Source organism: Anas acuta, chromosome 6 (assembly GCF_963932015.1).
Source record: "Anas acuta chromosome 6, bAnaAcu1.1, whole genome shotgun sequence".
Classification (NCBI taxonomy): Eukaryota; Metazoa; Chordata; class Aves; order Anseriformes; family Anatidae; genus Anas; species Anas acuta.
In genome coordinates, this window is record NC_088984.1 from 22,121,729 (window position 1) to 22,145,667 (window position 23,939).

A 23,939-nucleotide genomic window follows, 5' to 3' on the forward strand; every position below is an offset into this window, starting at 1 on the left:
GAGGTAGCGGGAATTAATCAATGACAACATAAATAGAGAGCTTCCTTCAGGGATATTTATTGGAACGAGCCGAGAGGGGGACTCGATCGGGAAGTCACCTGCTCGCCGCCTCTCCCCGCACCCAGCCTCGGCTCCGAGCCCCCCTCCGCCGGCCGCCCCCGGCAGGAGACCCCCGGGGGGAGCGGGACGGGAGCGGGAGCGGGAGCCGGAGCCTCGCCCTGCCCGGCCCGGCCCTGCCCCGCCGCCCTCCCTCAGGGCCGCCCCGGGGCCGGGCAGCCGCCCGCCCGCCCTCGCCTCACAACTTCTCCCGGCCCCCGCCGGGCTGGCGGAGCCGCCTCACGGCGCCGCGGTCCCCCCCCCCCCCCCCTCACACACGTACACCGGCCACGCGTTAACCCGTATCCGCGTCTTAATTCTTTTTAAATAAATAATAATAATAAAAAAAAACACGACACGAGGCGTTCTTACCGTCATCCGCGAAGCGACAGCACCTCCTACAGGGCTGGGGAGCGCTGCGGCCGGCAGCCGCGCTGCGGGCCCGGGCGGGCTGCCCCAGCCGAGCCCCGCCGTGAGGGGTCTCGCCGGGAGCGCCGCGGCCCGGAGCCTGCGCACAGGGCCCCGGGGAACACCCCCGGCCTCGCCCCTCGCCCCCGGGCCCACCTGCAGGCCGGGGCAGGCCCAGCTGCACGACGGCCGCCTCGTCAGGCGCCGGCCGCTGCCCCTCGCAGCGGGAACGGGGAGCAAAGTGGGCTGAGGGAAGGGCTTCCTGCGAAGCCCTCAGGTGGTGGTCTGCGAGATGGGAGCCTCCAAAACGGCTCCAAAACTGCTTTAACTGCCACCGGCAACGGCCACCATCGCAGCAAACCCCTGCTGTTTGCCGTGTACAGAAAGGCCAGCTGTACGCAGCGCACACCTCAGCTACACGCAGACAAATACAGCGCAGGGCCCACCACAATGCCTAAAAGCCTCGACGTCCAGCTGCCCTTCCTTCTCCAGGGGGAAGGTGGTTGCATTGCTGTTGGCAGCGGTGGGCAGATTCCTGTGCCGGTGCCACACAGCGACACCCAGACCGACCTGTAGGCAAGAGGTCTTTCTTTGGAGAAGAAGCACGTTCTGTTACTTAGTTATTATTCCTTGTGCTTTTCATGCTGCATTTAACAGGAAAACGTTTCATGAGAATATGCCTTTTCCCCTATCACATTACCCTGCCCATCCTCCTCCCAGAGGGATAATATGTTCTTCACAAGAGATTTTGTTTAGATTGTTTGTATGGGCATTTTAGCCACCTCCTCCTGTTCCTTCCAAACCAGAGCTTTCACATGCACATTAATATAGGGCCTGACGCTACTGAATTGTGCACGCCCTTTAACTCCCAGCTACTTCATCAAGAACGCCTGGAGCAACCTAATGCAAAAGCATTTAAAAGAAGGTGACATCGCTTAATGGCTCACCCTTTCAAACTCATTCACATGTGCTTAAAAGATAAGCCAGGTCACTTCCACCATATATTATACTCCATGTGATATTGAAAAACTTCTGCATGGCAGTTTTAAGAAGTAGAAGTGGACTGGTAATAAAAGTCTCATTTGTCCTGTCAGTGGAGGGGAAGAAACCTGCTCATCAGATTACTAAGTACAGCGACACCTTTTTACCTGTCCACTAACATATTTCCATCTGTCACCCTGAACTGGCAAAGAATTCCCTTCACAATAAATACACAGCCTTGTGAATTTGTACTGATTCAGAACAAATTCTGGAGAAGAAGGCAATTCTTACAGTTTTTAAAGAATAAGGAGTTTTATTATGAAGTTCATCTTTATAATAGTGTGTGCAGAAAACGACCAAGAATGGTCAAGAAAAATAAGTTCGTTTCACAAAACGGAAGATGAATATTTACATCGACTTTCTACCACAAACAATGAAATACCTGGAGCAGTTGCGGCAGTAAATATTCTTTTCATGTCTTGAGAGCTTATCGAACAATAACTTGACATTGTACTGACACATACCAACAGGGGTTCAAGATGTTTAGATAGCCCTGACCAAGCTGTACACTGCAGGAGGTCAAAAAAATGTTGGCTACACACTTATGTGAACTCTGTTTCTCTGTTGTTTTAACTCGTGAAATTGATCTCTTACGGGGAACTTTAGGAAAAATGCTTCAGTATGAAAAAAAAACAACACAACCAACTCTACAATATGATGTTTTGATATTGGAAGCAGCGATTTTATCCAGTCCTATCTCAAGTGTTTGTTATCATTTAACATATCCCAGGACTCTTCTCAAATTACTCTCTGCTTCCCCTCACAGTTGCATCTAAAAACAAAAATTATCCTTGACAAAACAAAGAATATCACATACTGCTCTGAAATATTTTAAAACACTAAAATCAGGTCTATGAATTACCGCATGTATACAAGAGATATTTGCCAACAAGTACATTTATACAGTAAGAAAAATACCATAATATTTGTCCTAATTTACAAATATTATAACATTAGATAAATGATGCTGTTGGCTTTATTTAGGAAACGCTAGTTACGGAGGTTGGAAAATGAACAGCAATATGTAATTGAGCCCTTGTTAAAGGTATTCATCAAAAAGGAGACATTTTTGTTTGCACCTGTCCCCTACACTATCTGTTTTTTTTCCTCTCTCGGCTTCTGCTTCTACTGCGTCTGCTCCTTTCTCTATATTCCAGTTTACTGCACTTGTCCCCATTGCTCTCTCTGTATTTTTTCTCCTGTCTGTGCACATCTGTGCTGGGGCTTCTGGTTTCATTTTTCCTGTGCCGCTCTTCAGCTGGGCTTTTACTTGGACTTCTTCTTTGCCTTTGCCTACTGTAACTGCTGTGACTTGTGCACGGGCTTCTCCCTCGCCTCTCATCCACACTTTGGCTTTTCCTATCCCTCTCTTTTCTTTCAGTCTCTCTCTTGTTGGTGCTGTGGTATCTGCTTTTGGGCTTTCCTTCCCCCTCACAGGAGCTCTGTTTGTTGTTCTCCGCGGAACTATCTTGCTTTAAAAGTCTATACTTCTCCCTGTCTTTGTCCTTGTTACCGTGACTACTGGAGAGATCTTCATAAAGTTTTTCCTTCCTAGTCCTTGCCTTTCCTTCTGAATCGCTGCTGCTAGCCTCTGAAAACTTGTCTTTTTTTCTTTTCTTAGAATACATCTTCTTTTGTGCTGCTTTATCTCTGCTGTCAGTCTCACTATCGCTGCTGCTTCCTGAAGACTCGCTGGAGCATGAGGAAGAGGAGCTCATCTTATGTTTCTTGTGTTTACTCTTGCTTTTTTTCTTTTGCTGCTTTTTCTTCTTTCTGTCCTTCTTTTTCTTTTTCTTCTCCAGACGATCCAATTTCCTTTTATTTTCAAAATAAAAGAGTAGTGCAATCAGACTTGTTAAGACACTCTAAATTACAGTCATTGTCTTTTAAAGTTGACTACTTCAGATGTCCTACACAGTAAATACACTATTTTCCATAAAAGCATGTTGATTTCAATCCTCTTTCAGCCAAGTATTTAAAATTATTTTAAGCTTCTAACCTTGAGCTAACCATAATTACAATATGATTTTGCATTTCCTTAATTTACAAAGAGATAAGTTTTAGCCTTATCACTAGGAATACATGTATTCCGTAGTGCTTTTTTATTGTCAATCTGCTCTTTTATTTGTGCTTCTTTATAGCAGATTTTGAAATTGAAAAAAAAAAAAAGCAATCAGCATTAGCAAAAAGATGGAAATTGAGACTTTAAAGCCTACCTATGTCTCAGAGGTCTCCAGGCAAATAATACTGCTGTTTTCAATAACCTCTTTCGTCACAACTAGAAATTTTAAATTTCTAGCCACAATTACAATACTCTATCACTCACATGCATTCACTGCCATTCAACTACTTTTACCTAACTTTCTATTTTCAACTCATTGCCTTCTGTGTTTATCCTCAGAAAATCAGTGACTGAATAGTGAAACTAGTTTCAGCACACTGAAAAAAAAAATCCTTTCAGACTCCTAACATCTAAAAGACCCACATACTTAATGAAGTTCAACTTTGAAAATATAAAGTTCTATAATTAATTGTGTTGGGGCAGCAGAAGTTCACAAATACTGCTTTAAATTACTCAGACTACATACACGTTCCTTACTTAAAATAAACATAATATGCACGATATTTTCAAATAATGTTTTTTATATATGCAAATATCATATGTACCTACCCTACCCATGTACGGCTTAACCATACACCTATCTCCCCTTCTGCTCCCCGTGTATACAATGTGTTTTTAACCCAAAAGGCTGACTGCTGTTTTAACTAGTGACACCTGTATGAGATCTACCTGGCAGTAGCTCATACATTTCATCTTAAAAACACTCAGGTTATTTCAAGATAATGTTGCAAATTAACAGAGGAAAAAACTGTGAGTTGCCTGACGTACAAAGTCAGTAGGGTAGAAGCAAAGAATGAAAACCTCATTAACTTTTTATTAGAACTAGAGAAATACGGGGAGCTCCCTCTGCTGGCTTAGCTAAAGCAGCAAACTACAAAACCCTGATCCTAGAGCAGTGCTCAGCTAGGCCAACCATCAAGTTCACTTTAGCTGCACAGAAAAAGATGATGATAACAAACTTGGCCAAATTGTAAGTCAGTAAACCAGCACATACAATTTTTAATACCAGAAGAAGATACTGTAAGCAACAGAATGCAAAATAATATTTTTAAATACCAATTGTCAGCATTTTCAATGAACCAATTATTATTTCAGTATCTGTTAGAAATGAGGCACAATGCAAATGCAGCACAACTAGGTTAGAATGGATGTATTAAAACAGAACAGCTGGATTAAAAAAAAATACGTTGCACAGTGCTATTTGTGGTCAAGTGTATGTTAAACTAAGTGGATGTTCTGCTGTACCAATGGCATAGAAGAGTTACAAGGACAATGCTGCACAAGACAATGATGGAATCAGAACTACTGCCAATACTGATCCCTTCCCCTAGGTACCAACACTTACCTTAGAAGTTTCTGTTTTTGCTTGGTTGACAATGATTTTAAAAATTCAACTTCTGGATCATCATCTCCTTCACTTGCAACAAATTCCTAGGAAAATATTGTAGGACATTAATTTCTTGCATAAAAATAACCTCTTCATTCAGATTTCTGTATTAAAAGTGATGCATCTGCGTGTACCTTATTTTTGCACAAGCACAAATATACTTGCATTACCAAGTCAGCTGAAAAGTCTTTGGAAGACCGACATACTTGCTATAAGGAAAAAAAAAACAAACCACCCACCCACATCCTATCTCAAAACTGAGTAGGTGCTATAATGTGGGGGATAAACATCAGAAGTTATTAGTAACATATGAAAAATCACTGCTAGAGAAAGAAACATTTCTGAAATAGTTAATAAAAATGAGCCAATTTTGGAGCCCATATGATTCTCTAGGATAAGTCACCTCATTGTTACCATGCTTGGGTGAACAGGTAAGATGCTAGTCCTGCTCAAACCCGGAGTAATTTAGGCAAATTACTCTTCTATCTCAGTTTAGTCATTAGGAAAATGGGCATTAGCACATCTACCTTACCTGTTGTGTTATTAGTCTTTAAATGTTCATAAAGTGTCCTAGTAATGCAAAATACTGTAATCATACAATCTGCATACAGTATCACAATCAAAGCATAGCTACTTTTAAGACCCTGAATTCTTCAAATTATGTGCATCTGGAACACTACAGTTCTCCACTATGATGTTTTTAATTTTAGCCACGCTTAGGAGGGGAAAGAAGAAATAAAGATTAAAAAGCTCTTCGACATACACACAAAAAAACAACCATCACACCTAACATAAAGCAAACAGACCGGTATCTCAGTGATCCATTTAACAGTGCCCATCTGTTACATGTATTCTGGGGTGCATAGCTTTTTTAAATGCACGGGTACACACTGAATTGTTGATTTATTCCAGCATTTAAAGGACAGCTGAGGGCTGTTGTCCCCTCTCTATTTCAAACTTGGTCACTTGGTGGCTTGATTATCCTGCCACATGAACAAAGGTTATTTCGTTGTGGCTTGCACAATAAATATATATATATTACACTTTACATTTTTATCAAAGCACCTCAACTAGAAGTGTACCTTGTGCAGTCTAAATAAAGACAACTAAATCTTTGCATTCTCAGAAATAGCAGGTGTAACAATATTAAGTGGCAAAACCCGTAACCATTCTTTCATGAAAAATTAAATTCCTTGTCATCCAAATGAGGTATTTAATTTATTACATATAGTTTTTAAAAAAGTAACTTATGATTCACCATTCTGACTAAAACAGAGCTGGAGAACACAGTAAGTTTCTAGAGATTTTCTACTGGTATAGCTATTCAGCTTTCCTATGGATATGCATATTGGAAAACATTAAGTAGCAATTCACAAGCAATCACATTTAGATTTATAGACATTTTCAGCTTACTGGTAAAAAGATCATTACCTGTGATGGATCATTTGCGGTCAAGTTTCTCCCCAGTACATTTTGTTTCAGTGCAAACCCACTGTTTCTCATCTCCGCTATTAGCTCCGAGGGGTGCATTGATGGCCCTGTTCACAAAAATCACAGTTTGAATGTATCATTTATATCTCTCTACCTTTTTTGGACTCCACAGTAGGAATTCAGTTGAAGCTTTGTTAAGTAAAATCACAGCTAAATCAACTCAATAATCTTCTGCTGAGCAAATAATCAGATATGATTTTCTAAAACAGCAGTCTGGAGATTCAGAATAGAAAATAATTGCATTTTTCTTTAAGTACAAGGGGATTCTCTTATGTAACTTTGTCATGTTGAAAACAATATATTTAGGTAAGTCTAGTAGTGTATTTCTACTACAGTACAAAAAGCACAGGAAAACTAAAGAAACTAAACCATACAGTAAGACTTTTAAGTGCCTCCTCTCCCCTAAGACAATGGGAAAGTACACTGCTAATATGCCACCAATGAGGCATTTTTCAAAATGACATATTTTTGAATTAACTTAAATGGAGCAACTAACCACCATTAGAAACTTGGTATATATATGGAAAATAAATACACAAAAAAGTTAATCTACGTCCTTACTTAGTTTAGTGACCGTCAAACAGGTCTCTGGGTGTTACTGTAAGTCTTCTCACAAGTTTCAGCTTAAAAATATGCAGTACATTGCATTAGAGTACATGTTTGGGATTAAGCACATCAGCTTTGTTTGGATTGTCCAAGCTTGACTGTGTCACTTACACATCCCATAACTCAGTCTTTTGCTTTAACTGAATACTGCAATCAGAAAAACCTCAAGTAATTCTCTGATTAGTTGCTTTCTGTTCACCCCAAACATACCCTCTCTGGTTGGTCACATTAGTAAATTTCCATACCAGTTCATTCACTAGCCTTCCTGTCAATGAATTAGCAATACTGCATAAGATAAATCTAGAAGGTACAATTAGAAGCCATGTAAAACTGAGCGTCAAACAGATGATTACCAATACTTTGGAGAACTAATTGCAAATGATAAGATTAACTTAGTCTTATGGAAAATATTGATTCCGCTTTGCGGTTTCAAGAGTTTATTAGTTGTGGAGAAGAACAAAACTCATAAATTTTTAACGTGGAAAAGTATGAAAAATGATTGGAAATTTTTATTATGGAAAATATGAAATAACACCTTCTCAAAACAAGTCAGCTTCACCTTTTTCTTATTTTTCCTGTATAACACTGTTCACAGAAACAAACAGGCCTTTATGTAAAACAAGACTGAAGAAGATAAAACTTTGGAAATGGTTTAAGGAGCCCCCATGTTTCTTCACAAGTTTCTTATTTTACCAGGCAAAGGAATTTTTTAATGAGATACCTTTTAGTCTTTCCCTGAGTTTATGTGATCTATTAAGTAGGGGCTTATTTTTTCCCTGCACATACATTTTTACCAAAAGAGTTTTTTCTTTGTATGTGTTACAGTGTAATTATAAGCTCACTGATGTTAATGAACATATATGTGCTCTTGCATCTACATTTTTGCTTATTTCAAATTTAAAAGACTAATCAGAGAGAAGAAACAAAAGTTCCAGCTCCCTGGTGTACCTATACATGCTTGTTAACACACATTAGTGTGTACAAAGTACAGAATCAAAACCAAGCCCTGTATGAGGAAGCTGAATGGAGACAAGTGCAAATTCTCAAAGAAAGATTTCACCATAGCAAAGAAATCAAAACTTTTGACCTGATCAAAGCCGGTATTCCTCCCTTTAGTCAAACATGGGAAGAGCCACTGCCTAACAAATAAAGGTAATCAACTCTGCAGGTATTTCCCCCTTGGTGTCTCGGGGCACTGTACACACTTTGAACTGTACTGGGTAACTAACAATTCCCATCAGTGTGATTAGATAAACAGAGGAACACAACTTGTCCAAATTTATACAAGAAATCTGCAAGAAGACTAAGAGGGAGCCCCTACCGTTACAGTCATGCACAAAGCCTAGCGAATAGACATGCACGAACAGACAGGCCCGAAGGCATACCTGCCTACAAGAGCACAGCGCTAACCGATCAGGCATTCGTTACTCACAACAGCACTGGAAAGAGGTAAGTAAAGTCATTTCCTCTTTTACATAAAAAGCTAATCTGAATGCACTATATTACTGATGTTTGTGCTTTTCTGTCCAACTGACAGCAGTTGTGCTTTAAGGCACAGACCAGCAGATGGGAACAGGCCTGTGAGAGGCCTGCTCAAGCCCGGATCCACCACACAACCACACACAAAGTTCCGAGTTAGTTTCCATTTGCTTTTTAAGAGGTGAAATCAGCACTAGGTTTAAAAAACAAACACACATACTAGGTATGCTTAAAAGGAAAGCAAACTAGGCTAAAAATAAATTTATGAGTTCTGCTTCTGTGCTTATTAATGCCATCAGGGAAACACATTCATGGCTCCATCTGCTACGTTTTAGTTGCAAGATGGTACTACGATAACAAGGACAGCTAACGAATCACTGTTACTCCTCTTTTCTGCACATATACAAGCTACATTAAACATACCCACAGAACCCTGTGACTAAAGTGGTTTCTGAATCAAGTTATTTCTGTTTTGGTCTCCCTTTAATTGTGGTGAGGGAACAGTAATTTAAATTCATCCCGACTTGTAAGGAAATGCCTCCACAAAGCTTTTTTACATACATTAGTTTTTCTATAACCAAAGGGTTCAGAAAACAACAGAAAGTAAGTCCACCCCATAAATGAAAGTACAGTAAAAAACAAAGTCCTATTTTACAACCCTTCATGCGCAGACTGGGGCCAGGCACAACCCAAGCAGGCCAGTTTGCTTTGTAGTAGTCTTAAAAGCCGTGGGTGACAATGTGTGAGCAAACAACCACACTCCTTTCCACACTATAAAATTAAGTAGGGTATTTCTCCTGGCTAATACTAACAAGGAAGACAAAAACAGTAAAAACCTAAACCAAACACTGAACTTCACCTAACATGTCTGAAAAAAATTATTCTCAGAAATGTCCTTGGCTTATTAGGAGCTAAAGCTAAACCTGTGGAGCCACCAGTGTGCTTTCAGGTAGAAGGCATCTTCCTTTCATTGGTGTGACTGGCTGTGGAGTAGTGCTTGTTAGAGACGTGACGGTGTTCACTGTGATCAAACTGTTTACTTGGTAAGCCAAAGAGGTAAATCCTTTCGGTTTATCATTGACTTATGACTACACTTACAACATCACCCTGCAAGATCTTCAGACAAAATCTGAAGTCAACTATAGCTATGCATCTTCCTTCAGTTAAGTTCTCATTAAATAATTAAAAAAAAAAAACAAAACTGTACGGTTTAACATGGTAAGAACAGATAGTAAGTTTAAGTTGAGGGGCTCTTGGCTAAGATATTGGGAACTGATGCTAGCTAGGTATTCCTTGAACAGCAAGGAATATGATTCCAAGGAATCATTCATACATGAAGGTAGAAAAACACTTTGTGTACTGTGCAAACTGACGCCCTCATATACGTGTTTCCTTATAGACTTGTGAGATGGTCTGTGAAGAAGCTCGCTGAATCATCTCATGCAGGTGAAAAGGTCTGGAAATGACATTGTGTCATGAGTTGACAGCAATTTAGATACAGGAATCCTGTAAAAATAGCTGATTGCTAGGACTTCTAACAACTAGTCTTTCAGCATTCATCCATCAGCTAACTAAAAATAAGTTCAAAGCTATAATGTTTCATCATCTGTTTCTTATTCTTTCTGAAACAAGTCAAATACAGTACCTTGCTATTTTTGAATATGACTATGTGTCAAGCTTATTTTCTGGAATTTACATTTTGATAGGGAAAAAAAAAAAAACTAAAACTTTTCCAGATGACACTTGTTTAAAACTGAAACATTTAGCTTTTGTAAAATCCAGTCTCAGAAAAGCTTTTTGCCACATATTGAAATTAATTGTATGCTGATATCATACTTATTTTTGTGCGTTAAGACAGCTTGTTAAGTTTTCTGCAGCTACAGGTGCTTAAAATTATATTAAGGACTTGCACAGGCTCCATAAATAAAGACTCACAAAAGCATTTTTAAAATATTTTTTCATGGTCTTTACAATTCTCAAGGAATAATGTTTTCAAGCAAACAGGCTACAGTTTATTCCTGCTTCTTACTTCTCAGAGAAGTTCTTAATGCATTAATTCTTTCTTCTTTTTAAGATAGCATTTAAGGAAAACATGGAGATAGTTCAGTTGACTCAGAGGTGGGGCATTAAATCTGGAAGCTCAAACCACTCAATGAAGAGTGAAAAGAGGGTTTTTAGTCTTCATCAAGTACAACCTGAGTGCAACCTTAGCTTGACAGCTGTTGGTGCATCCCTACAATATTCATACAATTAAATAAATAGAAGAGCTGTAAATAGAATTTTTCTGAAGCGTATGTGAGCATCAATTATACTGAATTGCAGAAGGATATCATACCAAGATTTCTACAACATTTTGTCAATTTGCTTTTATAACAAAGAGCACTCCAATTTCTTATCGCACTTAACTGAGATCAATTTAACAGAATCAATTCTGCTTCTATTAAACAACCAGGGGGCAATATAATTCTGGATTTCAATTACTAAATGCCTAGCTTACAGCAAGCTCTCCTACCCCACATCATTACCCCCACTCTCAGCCCAGAAATGAGAAAAACCTATAGCTGAAACTCATTTTCAGTTCTGTCTGTACTTCTCGTGAAGCTGTGTGTGTAACACTTTGTTGTTGCCAAAGTATTTCCTCTAATGAGCATGGGCAAAGGACTCCTCTTGGGAGAACAATGCTAGCTGTAACACACCATCCAGCAGACCTCCATTAAAATGTCTAAAGCACATTTTTCAAATTACCCAACATTAGAGAACAGTATGTTAAAGCCTCTTTTCATAACAACTGTGATTAAATACCACTTTTTCTACAACAGTTTCAGTGGCAGGAAGGACAGACAATAATATTGTGATTGCCAGTATCACTAAAAATAGCGCTTTTAAATCTATCTACTCATGATGCATACTCGACAGTATCTCCTCGATTTATTGATAAAAGCTTTCGCTGCCGTCACCAGTGCAGATAACAAACTGAAGTAGTCTTTGCAATCAATTAAGTTTCTAACTAGGTTTTTATTATGGAATACATATGGAAAACAAAGAGATAAGAAGCACTAATATTGTAACCAATATGCTCACCCGCAGCAAAGGAAATTATAGCAACCAGTTGCACTTACATACTGTTTGCTGTTATGTATTGTTACAAATTGAAGTAGACTATTCAATTAAAAATACAGAAAAAAAGGAGTAGATTTTTCATGGTGCCATTTTAATTACAACTTATAAACCTTCATTTTAACTAATGCTCATTTTGTGTCTCATCAAACTGGAATATGCAGAATACATTTGGAGTTTTGTAGAGCTTTCCTAAAGCAAGAATGCGTTCTGGTGTGGGATATCTTCTAGTTAACAGATGTGATCATTTTCATCTAAAATATCACATCATACCATTCGATATCTCATGATTTCCTAATGGAGAGGCAGCTCATATGAACATAAATGTGAAAAAGCACACTGGCTGATATGCTAGCCATTCAGCATTATACTTTGCACTCAGTATACTCCCCTCTATCAATGTTTAAAAAGTCACCTATGAATCAAGGACAAGATACTCTTGTATCCTTTATAGGCTTATCCTTTATAGCCACGTAATTTTTGTTAACAAAGTAGGCCTAAGCATGTTGTCATCATTCTTTCTTGCATGCATCTTGGACAGTACGATGCCATAACTCTTCCAAATTGAAATTTGATTTTCTATGTGACAACAATATTAAAGTCATGCTCTGCTGTTGAATCGATCAATCAAATCGGCAACTACCACTCAGACTTTAAAACCCCCTCATTAGTGATCCTTAAACAAAACAAACAGAATTTTATTGAATTATCCATTAAAGATGAACTGCACATCCTAAGCTCACAAATGACACAACTGAACTGCAAACAGCTCTTTCACGTTAACTAGGTGTTGGAAAACCATGCTGCTAGTGGGTTTTAGCTTAACACACCATCGCAAGGAGGATGAATACATTCTGAATTCAGAATGTTACCTTCTCTGTGTGGAAGCAAATGCCTAACATTTGGATACGAGGCTTTTTAGGTTTTCTTCAAAACAGAAACTAATTTTCGAATTTGCATGGACAGGCTTGTCAATAACATATCCATACAGCTTTTGTGCTCTCCGCACAGTTTGATATGTTATTTTGCAGATGACATAAAATGCACTGAGCATAATCACACTGCATCTTGTGTGAATTTTTATGGTGGCTATGGCAGAGATAAGAATAGACATTTCTTATTTATCTAAATGACAAGGAGTTATCATCATAATTATGTGACCATGATCCTGGTCTTGAAGAACCCAGCAAATTTATGCTGCCTCCACTAATTCATAACTGAAAATTTTTACTGATAATTTTTCCATCCATTTCAGAGATGACTGCATTCAGACCATATTTACACTTCAAAGCAACTGCTCCAGTTGGCATTGAGAGAGACCAATGAATGCAAAAACTCTGGCTTTTAATTAGCTTTTCTTCGAAGTAGCTGCAGTTTAGCTGAATTTAACACTTTGCCATGCTTTTGTCATAGGCTATTTCAGAGAATCTTGAATTTCCTTTTTACTTTTTTGAGAAGTAAAAACCATTTAACTTATCAAGCTGCTATAGCAATCCATATTTATCACTCAAATGCCAAGCAAAAGGCTTCTAATAGAAATCTGTATTTTATGCATTCACACCAAATACAGAGGCTTCTTCTGAAGCATAAATGGAGGATTATTCTAAAATGTGTCAGTTCTTGAACTATGTGGAGATTTTGTTAGGGCTCCTACTGTTCACAATCAAAGGTCTCAGCTGCAGATCATAAAGGAAAGTTTCATACACTATGCGTTTCTACAGATGACCATTAATACAAATGGTCACAGTTAGCATATTCAAGTACCTTCTCTTTGTTAATACAGATTCAAGGGAACACTTCAATCCAGTCCTGCGTTCCCAATACAATGTAAATTTTTATCTGTTGAAAAACAAAATGGTACCATACTTGTCACTGAAAAAATGGAGTGAGATTACAGACATCAAAATATATGCTTAGATTTCATTTTTCCTGGCTCAATATGGTTGATAATTTCAACATTTACCATAGAAAGGAATTTTACACCCCAAAAAGCTTCAGATCATCAAGTGACAGACACAACCCCAATTAGTTCAGGTATACTCAAAAAAAAAAAAATTATTGGCATTAACTGAGGTGACTTTTTTGTTTGTTTTGTTTTGTTTTTGTTTTTTCTTCAAAAAAATCTTGGTAGAACATCAGGCTCTGGATATCCAGTCACATTTTTATTATTATTTGTTTGAATTATCCTTAACATTTAAATCATTTTACAGTACTTGCTTTCACTGTAATTTCACTGGAAGAATTATGTACAGAGCCAGTTGATATTTGAAGGATTTCATACTAGAGAAGGATGCCCAGAACTTTCCAGGCTTAGGTTTCCTAGGCCAACATTTTTTTATTTTTTTTTAATGTTAGTATCCCACTAACTAGAGCATTCACAAAATTACCTCCCCATCTGAGACTACATTTCATAATGTAGTAATGCCTTTTTTCATGAGAGTAATAAATTGTTTCCCAGCAGTTTTTTGTTGTTCTTGTTGTTCAAAACAGATATAATTTAAGTTGTAAGTGTTTAAGCTTTCATATGTTTTTTAGCAATTTCTTCCCTCTGCCTCCTTCAAAACGGAAGAAGATAGATTACTTGCAGGAAAAAAAAAAAAAAGTATTTAGTTCACCTAGCCAGGGCAGTTACAGGCAATGTTGAAGTGAATTAACAACATTACTTCAAAAACTTTTTGCACATAATACCTATGAGTCCTTGTTCTAATAAAGTCAAAGGTTCTTCAGGCCTCACACACAAAAATTATTGAAAAGCACAACAAAACAGATGTTGCTGATTAATAATTTTTAAAACTGTACAGTCAAACTTTCAGAGGCTACTGACATGTTTTTCTCCTGGTATACATTACGTATTTTACACATGCATATACATGCAATTGCACAAAGTCAGCACCACAACAGGTATTTTCATCGTCTGAACTTTGAAAGCTATGATTCTATCAGTAAAAAAAAAAAAACAACAAACTGTAAATCAGTTTAGCCCAAAGCAGCATTTTGATTGCCTAATTTAACTTTGCAAAGGAGAAGTAAATCTTATAAGTTGGTCTCTGTAAGCCTCACAGCTGGAGCATTCTAACACTACTTTGCAGTTTCCAGTGATCAAAGTAAGTTACTTTATATCTAAAACTAAGAATTTCATAATGGAAATAATGCAACACCAGGGGGTGCAGTTATCATGAAATAATTACACTCCTGGGAGATTACAGACAAGGCTGTACCCCAGGGGTGTGATTATCCCATGATAACCACATCCACTGAAATTGCCTTATTGCAAAAATAATCTCTATTCACTGGTGAGATATTATTCAAAAGGCGCTTTTTTAATGGTAAGATTATTATTTTTTTTCCAGTATGAATTACGAGCTAGATTAGTAAAGCAGTCCCAGAAGCAAAATAACCAAGCCACCAAGCCTAAGTTAAGGTACTGGTGGTAATTATTTTTCTGTTTGTTGGAGCGCTGCAGTGTATTTCAGATCCTAAAAGACGGTGGCCTTTTTTCCTCGTAAAACAGAGTTGTGTGCCAAGCATGCATTAACCTGCAGCAGTGCCACCTGAGCAAACCAAAGTCAACTGCTCTTTGCATGCAAGTTACTCAACACTAAAACTGATTGGCGATTGCTGCTGTGGTTTATGTGACAAGAGGAAGATCGCAATGCAGTCGTCACATAAGATAAATTCGGTGACAAGTATCTTTCTGCTGAAACAAGAGAATTGCAGTTTGTAGAATTTATGGGAAAGAAAAAATGGTGGTTATTTATGATGCTTGAAAAATTGTAAATAGGAGATGAATAACTTTCCTCATGAGGAAAAAGAGCAAGAACTTTAGGTAATGCAATTAAATTTGACACAGAAGTTTCATTTTCATTCATTTTTAACTCAACCATTTCCCTTGAGGCTGAAAAAAAAGCCTGAACCCAGATAAGATATTTTACTTCGCTCTCTTCCTGGAGGAGGAGAACAGTAGAACAAAACACATACTGCGCTTGTGTTAATTGCTCTTCAATATCTTCTTTGCCTGTAGAGATGTCAAAGGAAACAATGCTGGCTATTAGAAGTCATGTGTACAGTTCTTGTATCAGTAGTAGAAGAACAAAGTAGAAAATTTTTTGTAGCACCTTCTAATGGCAGACTACTCTGGAAAACTTCTGTCAACAAACAAAAAAGGCAAAAATGCTGAAATGCAGGAACTGTGCTTTTTGGCAGCTCACCATACAAACCTCTAATTCACTGTTCTGCTCACATGCTATTTCTTTCCCTTTAACATGAAATACACATTTGGTAAAACAGCTTCAGTATTACTTAACTTTTCATTCAAATAACGAGTCCAAGTCCTACCAAAACTTACTGATTTGGGCATTTAAAGATACAAATTACCCCCTGTGCTTTTATTAAATTGAAGATGCCATTCAAAGAAGATCTTTGAATGTCGGGTTTTTGGGGGGAAGAAAAGGAAGGATGGGGAATGACTGCTGCTTTTGCAGTTTTTAACTCAGTAATTTAGTTTTCCTAATGAAGCAATTTTCGCATCATTTTCTGGGAAGAGCTTTTGCTTTTAAGCAAGGAAAAAGATGAAAGTTTCCCTCCTATTAGGTGAGTTCCAATCCTTTGTAAATGCATCAAGATTTGTTAGCAATACTGTGGCCTACCACTGTTTCCTTTCCAGATTAATTAGCTGTTCAGTAATGTTCCTGAGAGCAGTGACCATTCTACAAAGGAGATTTTTAAAGACTTCAAAGTTATTGCATGATGCAATTCAGACATGAATCCAATTAGTATAAAACTACCCACATTTGGGTAAATGCGGGAAGAGAGCAGTGAACAAGACAAAATCATCTACCTTCCTCTGCATTAGGTGTGCTTCTCTAAAGCAGAACAGCAAGGTTCAGAAAGAATAGGTCTCTTAGAAGCCTTCCACAGGGAACCCACACCGTTTCTCACAAGATACTTCTCAAGAAATCAGCAATGTCAATGGCCATCTAGTATCAGCTGTACTACCACAAGGTCAAGGGATTTCAAGCACTGACTACTTTGGAATTTGCTACCAGCCAGGATGATTTGTGGTACGTGGACTAGCACGTTCCGACACTGTGCTGATGCATGGTATGTTCTAACAAGGGAGAAGGATTTTCAAAGTTTTAAGAAACCTAACCTAAAGTTAGGTAGTGTGACTACCAAGCATTGCCTAGAAAAAAAAATAATCAGTTAAATGAAAAATGAATTGTTAGATCATCTCTGCTTAGGATGACAAGACTACAAATCAGAATAAGAGCTACTAAGTAAATAACTTCAGAGCAACAGAACTCTTTTCAAGGACCCTATCTAAAAATTCCAAATATAGACCTTTAAAAAACAACCAAAACACAAGCCTGTTCCTTACACAGCAGATACAGTTCTATCCAATCAAAAAAGAATGGTGTGGCAACAGATATTTTCGAAGTACTGTAAAATAATCAGGAAAAAAAATTAGAAATTTAGTCTAGAGACATAAAAGCAGAGCTTGAAGAAGTGTGTTTTACAGAAGAAAGTTCTTAAGAGGTGCAGACTGATTCAGCATTAGGGCTAATAAAAAAGCATTGGGTAGATGTAATGAAAGGATACAAAGAGCAATAAAGAGAAATAGTCAAAGCCAAGATTATCTGGGGAGGGGGGCATTGATCAGAACATGTCAGAATGTTTTTTTTTTAGTAGTACAGTGTCTTGTTGTGAAATAAATAAACACTGCCCTGACAGACTGACTTTCAGTTTAGGTTAACTTTACAGAGCTGACTGCAGATCCACAGCACAGCAAAGACACTTACTCCCATCCCAGACAACACAGGACTGGTTTCAGGGTTTAGTTCAGAAAATACTATTCATATGAGACATAAACTTAATCTGCCCTGTGCGTAAGTTATGAGTCTTAATAGAATCAGTGAATTCAGTAACTTGTGTTCTCACTAAACTGTGTGCTTCGTTTACACTCATGCAAACTAAAGAAGTCCCTAAAGGTACGTAATTTAGCTTGTTTTTAAATCAGATTAAGATTTAGAAAAGCTAACGAAAGGATTGCATGCCTGAGGTTAGAAAAAGCAGACAACCTTTTTACTGCTGATCCAATTAATGATATTACTACTTCCTATAAGCCTTTTATCTGCTATTAAATCAAAAGTTTGTAATTTTTTAACGTTACTACTAGTGTTTTTACATATAGTTTGCCTGAAAGAAAGTAAGAGAAAGTAGTAGTATCATCACAGTTGATTGTTTAAATCCAAGAACAGTGTCTAACAAATTATATATATACAAATCCTGATCTGTCACCCGCCCCTACTTGCTGAAATCTTTCCTCTCAGCCTGTTAAAAAGTCTGTGCTCAGCATAGCACACTGTCGTCTAAGTTCCAGAGTCGAAAATGTTAGGTCACTTGCACAGTCTGAGAACATATAAATAGTTTTACAGCTCTTTCCTTGATACAAAATTCATCATGTGCAACCTCTCTTAGGCTTACATATGGCTGTTTGGGAAGCTAACTAGAGACAATCTCTCTCAGTAGGAAACACCCACGCAGTCAAACTTTGCCCGTATCTAGGTAATTAGTTTGGTTAGGTTTGAAGCAAGTAGTTAGCCTTACATTGACACTGCAAAGTGTCCATTTTACACTGTTATGAATAATGAGTCCATTCCCAAGTTGTGCAAGTATGCACAAATGTTTTCAAATTTCCCAGCCAAGCGCTCCTAAAAATTGCCCACATAATTTGAACTGAAAGAAAAAGTTCTGCAGCACAAAAGCATATCTGACACCTACAGCTGCACCATGTAATTCCGCCACCACCAAACGCTCCAAGCACAGTTTCTTCTAAGATAAGAACGAGGTAAGAAAATGATTTAATGTTATAACCTATTGAATATAAAGGCTGTGAATGTCAACTACAGGATTGCTAATACAATGGTATAATCATCAGACAATGCCTAAAAGCAGAGGAGCGTAAGAGACACTATTTCCTTTAACTTAAGTCTTCTACGTCTCATCTCAGAGAAATGACATATCTAGGTGGTCTAATTCTGAACGGCAATATTGTTGGTAGGCTAAACATATAATAAAACTAAGAGCTACTACATAAAATAGATAACCTGAGGAAAAATGGAAGAAAAATAGATGTTATCAAGTGTGCAACTGTAATGGTATCCCTACAAAACTGAATACACATGGCACGTGATCTTAAAATGCAAAACAAGTCTGAAGACTCACCTATGTTACCAGGTGTTTCCTAACAAACCACTACTTTAAGAATATCAGAAGTGTTACAAACTTGAGTCAACTTATAACAAACTACTGTAGGCAAACAACATTCCATTTGAATGTTTATATCCATCCACTTCTTTAAATTTAATCCAATACTAACAGAAAACTCATAAAGAGAAAAAAAGTAGTTCCTGAAGCAACAATAAGACAGCTGAGAAGAAACCAGGCATTTGTAAAGATGGTTTTGTCCATATTAAAACCAACTACATATATTAAAACAAACAAACAAACAAAAAAAAAAACCCTCTCCTTTTCCCCCAGATGATTAGCAAAGACATACTGCTACATTACAGATTTCCAAGCAGTTTGTCCAAATCTGAATTTCTGAACTGGGGCAGTCTTTGACAATATGGGGTTGTGGTTTTTTTTGTTGTTTTGTTTTGTGACAGATATTGTCAATCTTATATAAACAATTTAATGGCAGCTTCTGAATTTTTGCCACAGATAGAATTAAAGGCAACAGTGTTTACAGATTCTTTTTAAAATGTGTTACTAATTAAACAATTAGATCCCTAGCTTTTGAAGTAATTTGAAAATCGGGATAGCACAGTTGAAATAAAGAAGCATTTTCCCCATTTTATTAACCCTTTCAAATAAGATAAACTTAAACCTTCCAAAATAAACCTGATGATTTTCCCCAAAATTTCTAACCAGACCCTTTGAAAGGCATTCACTACCTACCTGAACCATCGCTGGAGACTGAACTCGCGTTAATTCCAGAAAGGCCAAATAAAGGACACTCTCGATCAGTGTTTACATGACCCCACTTGTGGCATTTAATACATCTCACATTCCGCACCTAAAAGGAAAACAAACAAATAAACCATAATTTACCTAACAATTCAACCTAACACTTAAAGAAATGTACATGTTATTAGGCATAAAAAAAGCTTTTAAACTCACTGATAAACAGATGATAAAATTAAGAGAGTCCATGTGAATGTTCTGCGGTAAGATAATATTTGAAATATACCCAAGACATCCACAGAGTGAAATTTATGTAACTTGCCTGGATACCAAATGGCTGATCTCTGATATTCATATCATCCTTAGCATATCTGTTACACAAACACAAAAAACAAACATATTAAATTCACTTTTTTTTTTTTTAAATCATCACATACAAAACTACTTTGAGACCTTTTATTGTTAAGTGTACCTATTTCAGAGATATGCTTCTGGTAAATGTTGGCTTTAATGTATTTTCAAATATGGACATAAAATTCAAACAAAAACTAAGCTGATCAAGGAAACGGTTCCAGGTTTAGAGGTTTTACTAATTAACTGCAAGGACGTGGAAGGGTTACACATACAACCTGCTTAAAAAAAATAAGTAGTAAGAAAAATAAGAGGTTATGGAAGGTAAATAGGAAAAAATATATATTTCTTTGGATGAAATTGAGATATCTTACTTTTCTCGAGGGGCGACTTTTTGCCATTCAAATTTGTATTCAGTCTCTCCTTCTTGCTGTAAAATAGAAAACACCGAAAGTTTGATTTAAAAAAAAAATAAAAAATCAAGTAAATAGGTAGAAAGCAAAAGAAATGGTGGAATTAAATACCTCTTTAGCTTCCTCTTCAAGTTTTCAGAAATCATGAAAAGAAAAGAGATGATACATTAATTATACATTTAAAATGCAGCTGTCACCTAATCTGGAAACAAAGTATTTTATGGTTTATACTAATACAATATCACAAATACTCAGAAAGTAACATAAAGTAAATAGAGAACACTAATAAATAATCAGCTTCTAGTATGTGCAGTTACAAATCTTTTGAAACCAAATCTTCTTAGAATTATATTGCTTTGATATAGAAGCACAAAAAACTTTAAAAGTTTACTAAAGCAACATTATACAATCAGGCAGCAGAAATGTCCTGGAGTTGGACTCTACAATGTGAAGTTTTCTTTGCTTTTCAGAGAGAGAAGGATTTGTTTCATAGTTACTTTGTCTGTCATACCAGTTATACAAGGAGTTGCCCTGGTAGGTTATCGTTAACTTTATAGTCAACTCAATTGGAATTTAATAGATGAAGCTTAGTAGAGAAACCTAACCTATATTTCTCAAAATAAATTAGTGCCTCCTACAGTACAGTACTCTGTTAAAATGCGTTTTTTCACTAGCCAATTCATGAAATTGAAATTGCAATTTATGAAAGGTTTTCCTCTGACAAAGTTTAACGTGATTCCTAGCAGGCATGGGCTTACTGCAAAGCAGGTTCAATTTATATTAAACTAAATTCTTTGGTTAAAAGGATCTCAAAAATACCCTAAAAGCTACTTAACAAAAACTACTGTGTCAATCACTGTGTCAGTCCCATGGGCCCATACTTATCAGTACAGCTTCATGTTAAAAGTGTCATATTTAAAACTTTTAAAAAATTAAAAGGTCATATTTCAGTAAATATGATGAAAATATTACATATGATGAAAATAAATATTTCAGGCAAATATGATGAAATATTTTGGCTGTATTATTGCAGATAGAATTATATATATATATATTCAAAAATAAAAATTCAGAAATTCAGCTCAGTGGGGACCGTAATCAGTAACTCCTATTTATCAATCTACTAAACATAGTCACAGACCCACCAGAGTTGGATCATTCAGTATTTATTTAAAGAAATAAAATAACACTTCAGCTAATTAACTCCTTGATATCTCCCATGCCTGACATGGATCAGGCTGAATTTTGAGCAGATCTTTTAAGCAAAAGTGACCTTGCTGTTTCTAAAAAGGAGAGCAGGCCAAAACACAGGTTTGTGTAGTCTGAGTTACTGTGTTGGTAAGTTACTGTGTTTGTGCCCCTCATGCAATGACTTTGTAATTGGCTAGAGAAACACCTTTAGTCAAAGACTGAATTTCTGCTGTTGCCATAAAAGTTATTTTATCCTTTTCTTCTCTTCACATTGAACTGCTGCTTAAGAACAATTTCTCAGTTTAGGAGGAATCAAACTATTATTACAACAAAATTATTAAATACTATGCATCTCCACATATTCCCGCAGGAAGAACTAAAAACTATACCTTCTAGCATTAACTCGCTTTGAAAATGTTATTTTAAAATATAATACACTATGCTTGTTTCTTTGGAGTGATTTTAGTTTTGCTACACTGTTTGCTCACAATCAGGAAACCAGAGTACCTTTCTTTGCTCCAGGTGGGGCTTCATACATGAAATTAAGACCATTCTTCACACGCTCATCACCCATAAGCAATCTACATGAAAAAGACAGAGTTTGTAGTGTTACACACAAAACATTCACATTCGTATTAATTATTGAAGAAAAAAGAAAGAAATGTGCAGCAGGAAATTGTGATAGCAACTTGAAATTTGTCATTTGTTAATCTGAGCACCAAATGTTGAATAGCAAAAGAACTGAGAGACCAGTCAACACTTCTGTATGCTCCACTGTGTACCAAAGATCACACATTTCAAACACAACTGAAACACAATTCTGTGTTCACAAAATTATGGAAGACAGATTCCTGTGTGATCAGAGTATGTCACTGTACAAGGTTACTTGCTGTTCTGTTCAATGTAGCAGATTTTAAAAGGAAAATGAGGACCCACATAAATCTTTTGAAAGAAGTTCTTGTGAATTCTGCTTAAACAAATAATAACACACAAGTCACTGACCTCGCTTACGGTTAGTGGCGGACAGTCTGTGAAATAACTCACACTAAGATGACCTTCGCTGTCATGAAAAGAGGAGGTGGAAGGAAGAAGCATGTGACGGTATGCCAATTCTCACCTGTTATCATAGGATTCCTGTTCTTTAAGATACTGTTGCATTAATTCTTCTTGTTTCTTTTTATCATAGGATATTTTCTGTTCTGCCATCCATACCTAGTAAAAACAAGTCAATTTCTACTTTAAACAAACAAGGACTTACTGTACAGATCCATGTACAACTTCATCACTTGTTTAGTCTAAAGTAAATTAACTTTGTAGAAAAGATAAGCTGAAACTTCAACAACATTTCAGAAATAAAACGTGGAAAAGTTTAGGAACACAAATGGAAAATAAGTTCAGAAAATGCCCTGGTTTTTCCTGTACCGACACCCTGACACCCAAGGCTCAGGGCAGACCCTGATCAGACCCCAGCTTCCCTCAGGAGCTCTGGGAACGGTGAAATTTTTTCTTTTGGGGATGAAATCTCAGCAGCCAGGTCAGACAGTGGGGAAATACTGGGAAAAGGAGAGCACACGGTGCCAGGAGGGGGGCTCCCTGGTCGGAGGATGGTGTTTATTTATCAAGGGAGACGCGTCTTCAGGAGGTGGAGCCAGGGAAAGAGAGTTACACAAACCTGTGAGGAAGTCTTAACTAAACTATTTTTAAGCTTTTTTTCCTGCCTTTTCCTCCCGCTGTTTATTAACGTTTGCTTTTCCAAACCAAAATCAGCAGCTTGAAAAGACAGCACTGAGGACGGCGTTGCCATGACAGGTCAGTTTATGCCACAGGAGACGTTTATTAGAAAACGAGAAGACCAAAATCAACGCGAATCGCTTCTGAATTTCCAGTTACCGCCTGCTTTCAGCCGGCAGCCTGCTTTCACGCTGCTGATCTCCTGGGGGCGTGAGCTGGAGTGGAGCTGCCCGACCCCTCTCTGCTCCTCCGAGCCGCGGGGGCAGCCCCGACCCCGCAGGCCCCCAGCTCCCTGCCCGCGGCCGCCCCCCCTCACCCCTCACCTTCTTGATGTTGGACTTGGAGGCGGGGTGGAAATCCTTCTTGCACATGAAGTTGGCGAACGACTTCCCCATGGCTGCGGCTGCGAGAGGGGAGCCGCCGGCTGTCCGCACCGGGCCGGCTGCGGGCCTTCCGGGGCGGGCGGGCCTTCCTCTTCCTCCTCCTCCTCCTCCTCCTCCCTTACCGCGCTCCGCCCCGCCCCGGCCACAGAGGCAGCGCC

At 37.9% G+C, this 23,939-nt stretch overlaps 1 protein-coding gene across 1 annotated transcript; it reads right to left on the reverse strand.

The window, feature by feature from the left end:
- Window positions 1–1,769: 1,769 nt before the first annotated feature.
- Window positions 1,770–23,922, reverse strand: CIR1 (corepressor interacting with RBPJ, CIR1). Its single transcript, XM_068685718.1, has 10 exons — window positions 23,722–23,922; window positions 22,785–22,879; window positions 22,175–22,248; window positions 20,588–20,601; window positions 20,438–20,493; window positions 20,035–20,083; window positions 19,707–19,824; window positions 6,486–6,592; window positions 5,013–5,098; window positions 1,770–3,360 (listed from the first exon to the last, which is right to left on the reverse strand). Exons 1-10 carry the CDS (start codon window positions 23,791–23,793, stop codon window positions 2,637–2,639), a joined length of 1,395 nt encoding a protein of 464 aa, XP_068541819.1. The 5' UTR covers window positions 23,794–23,922; the 3' UTR covers window positions 1,770–2,636.
- Window positions 23,923–23,939: the final 17 nt, after the last annotated feature.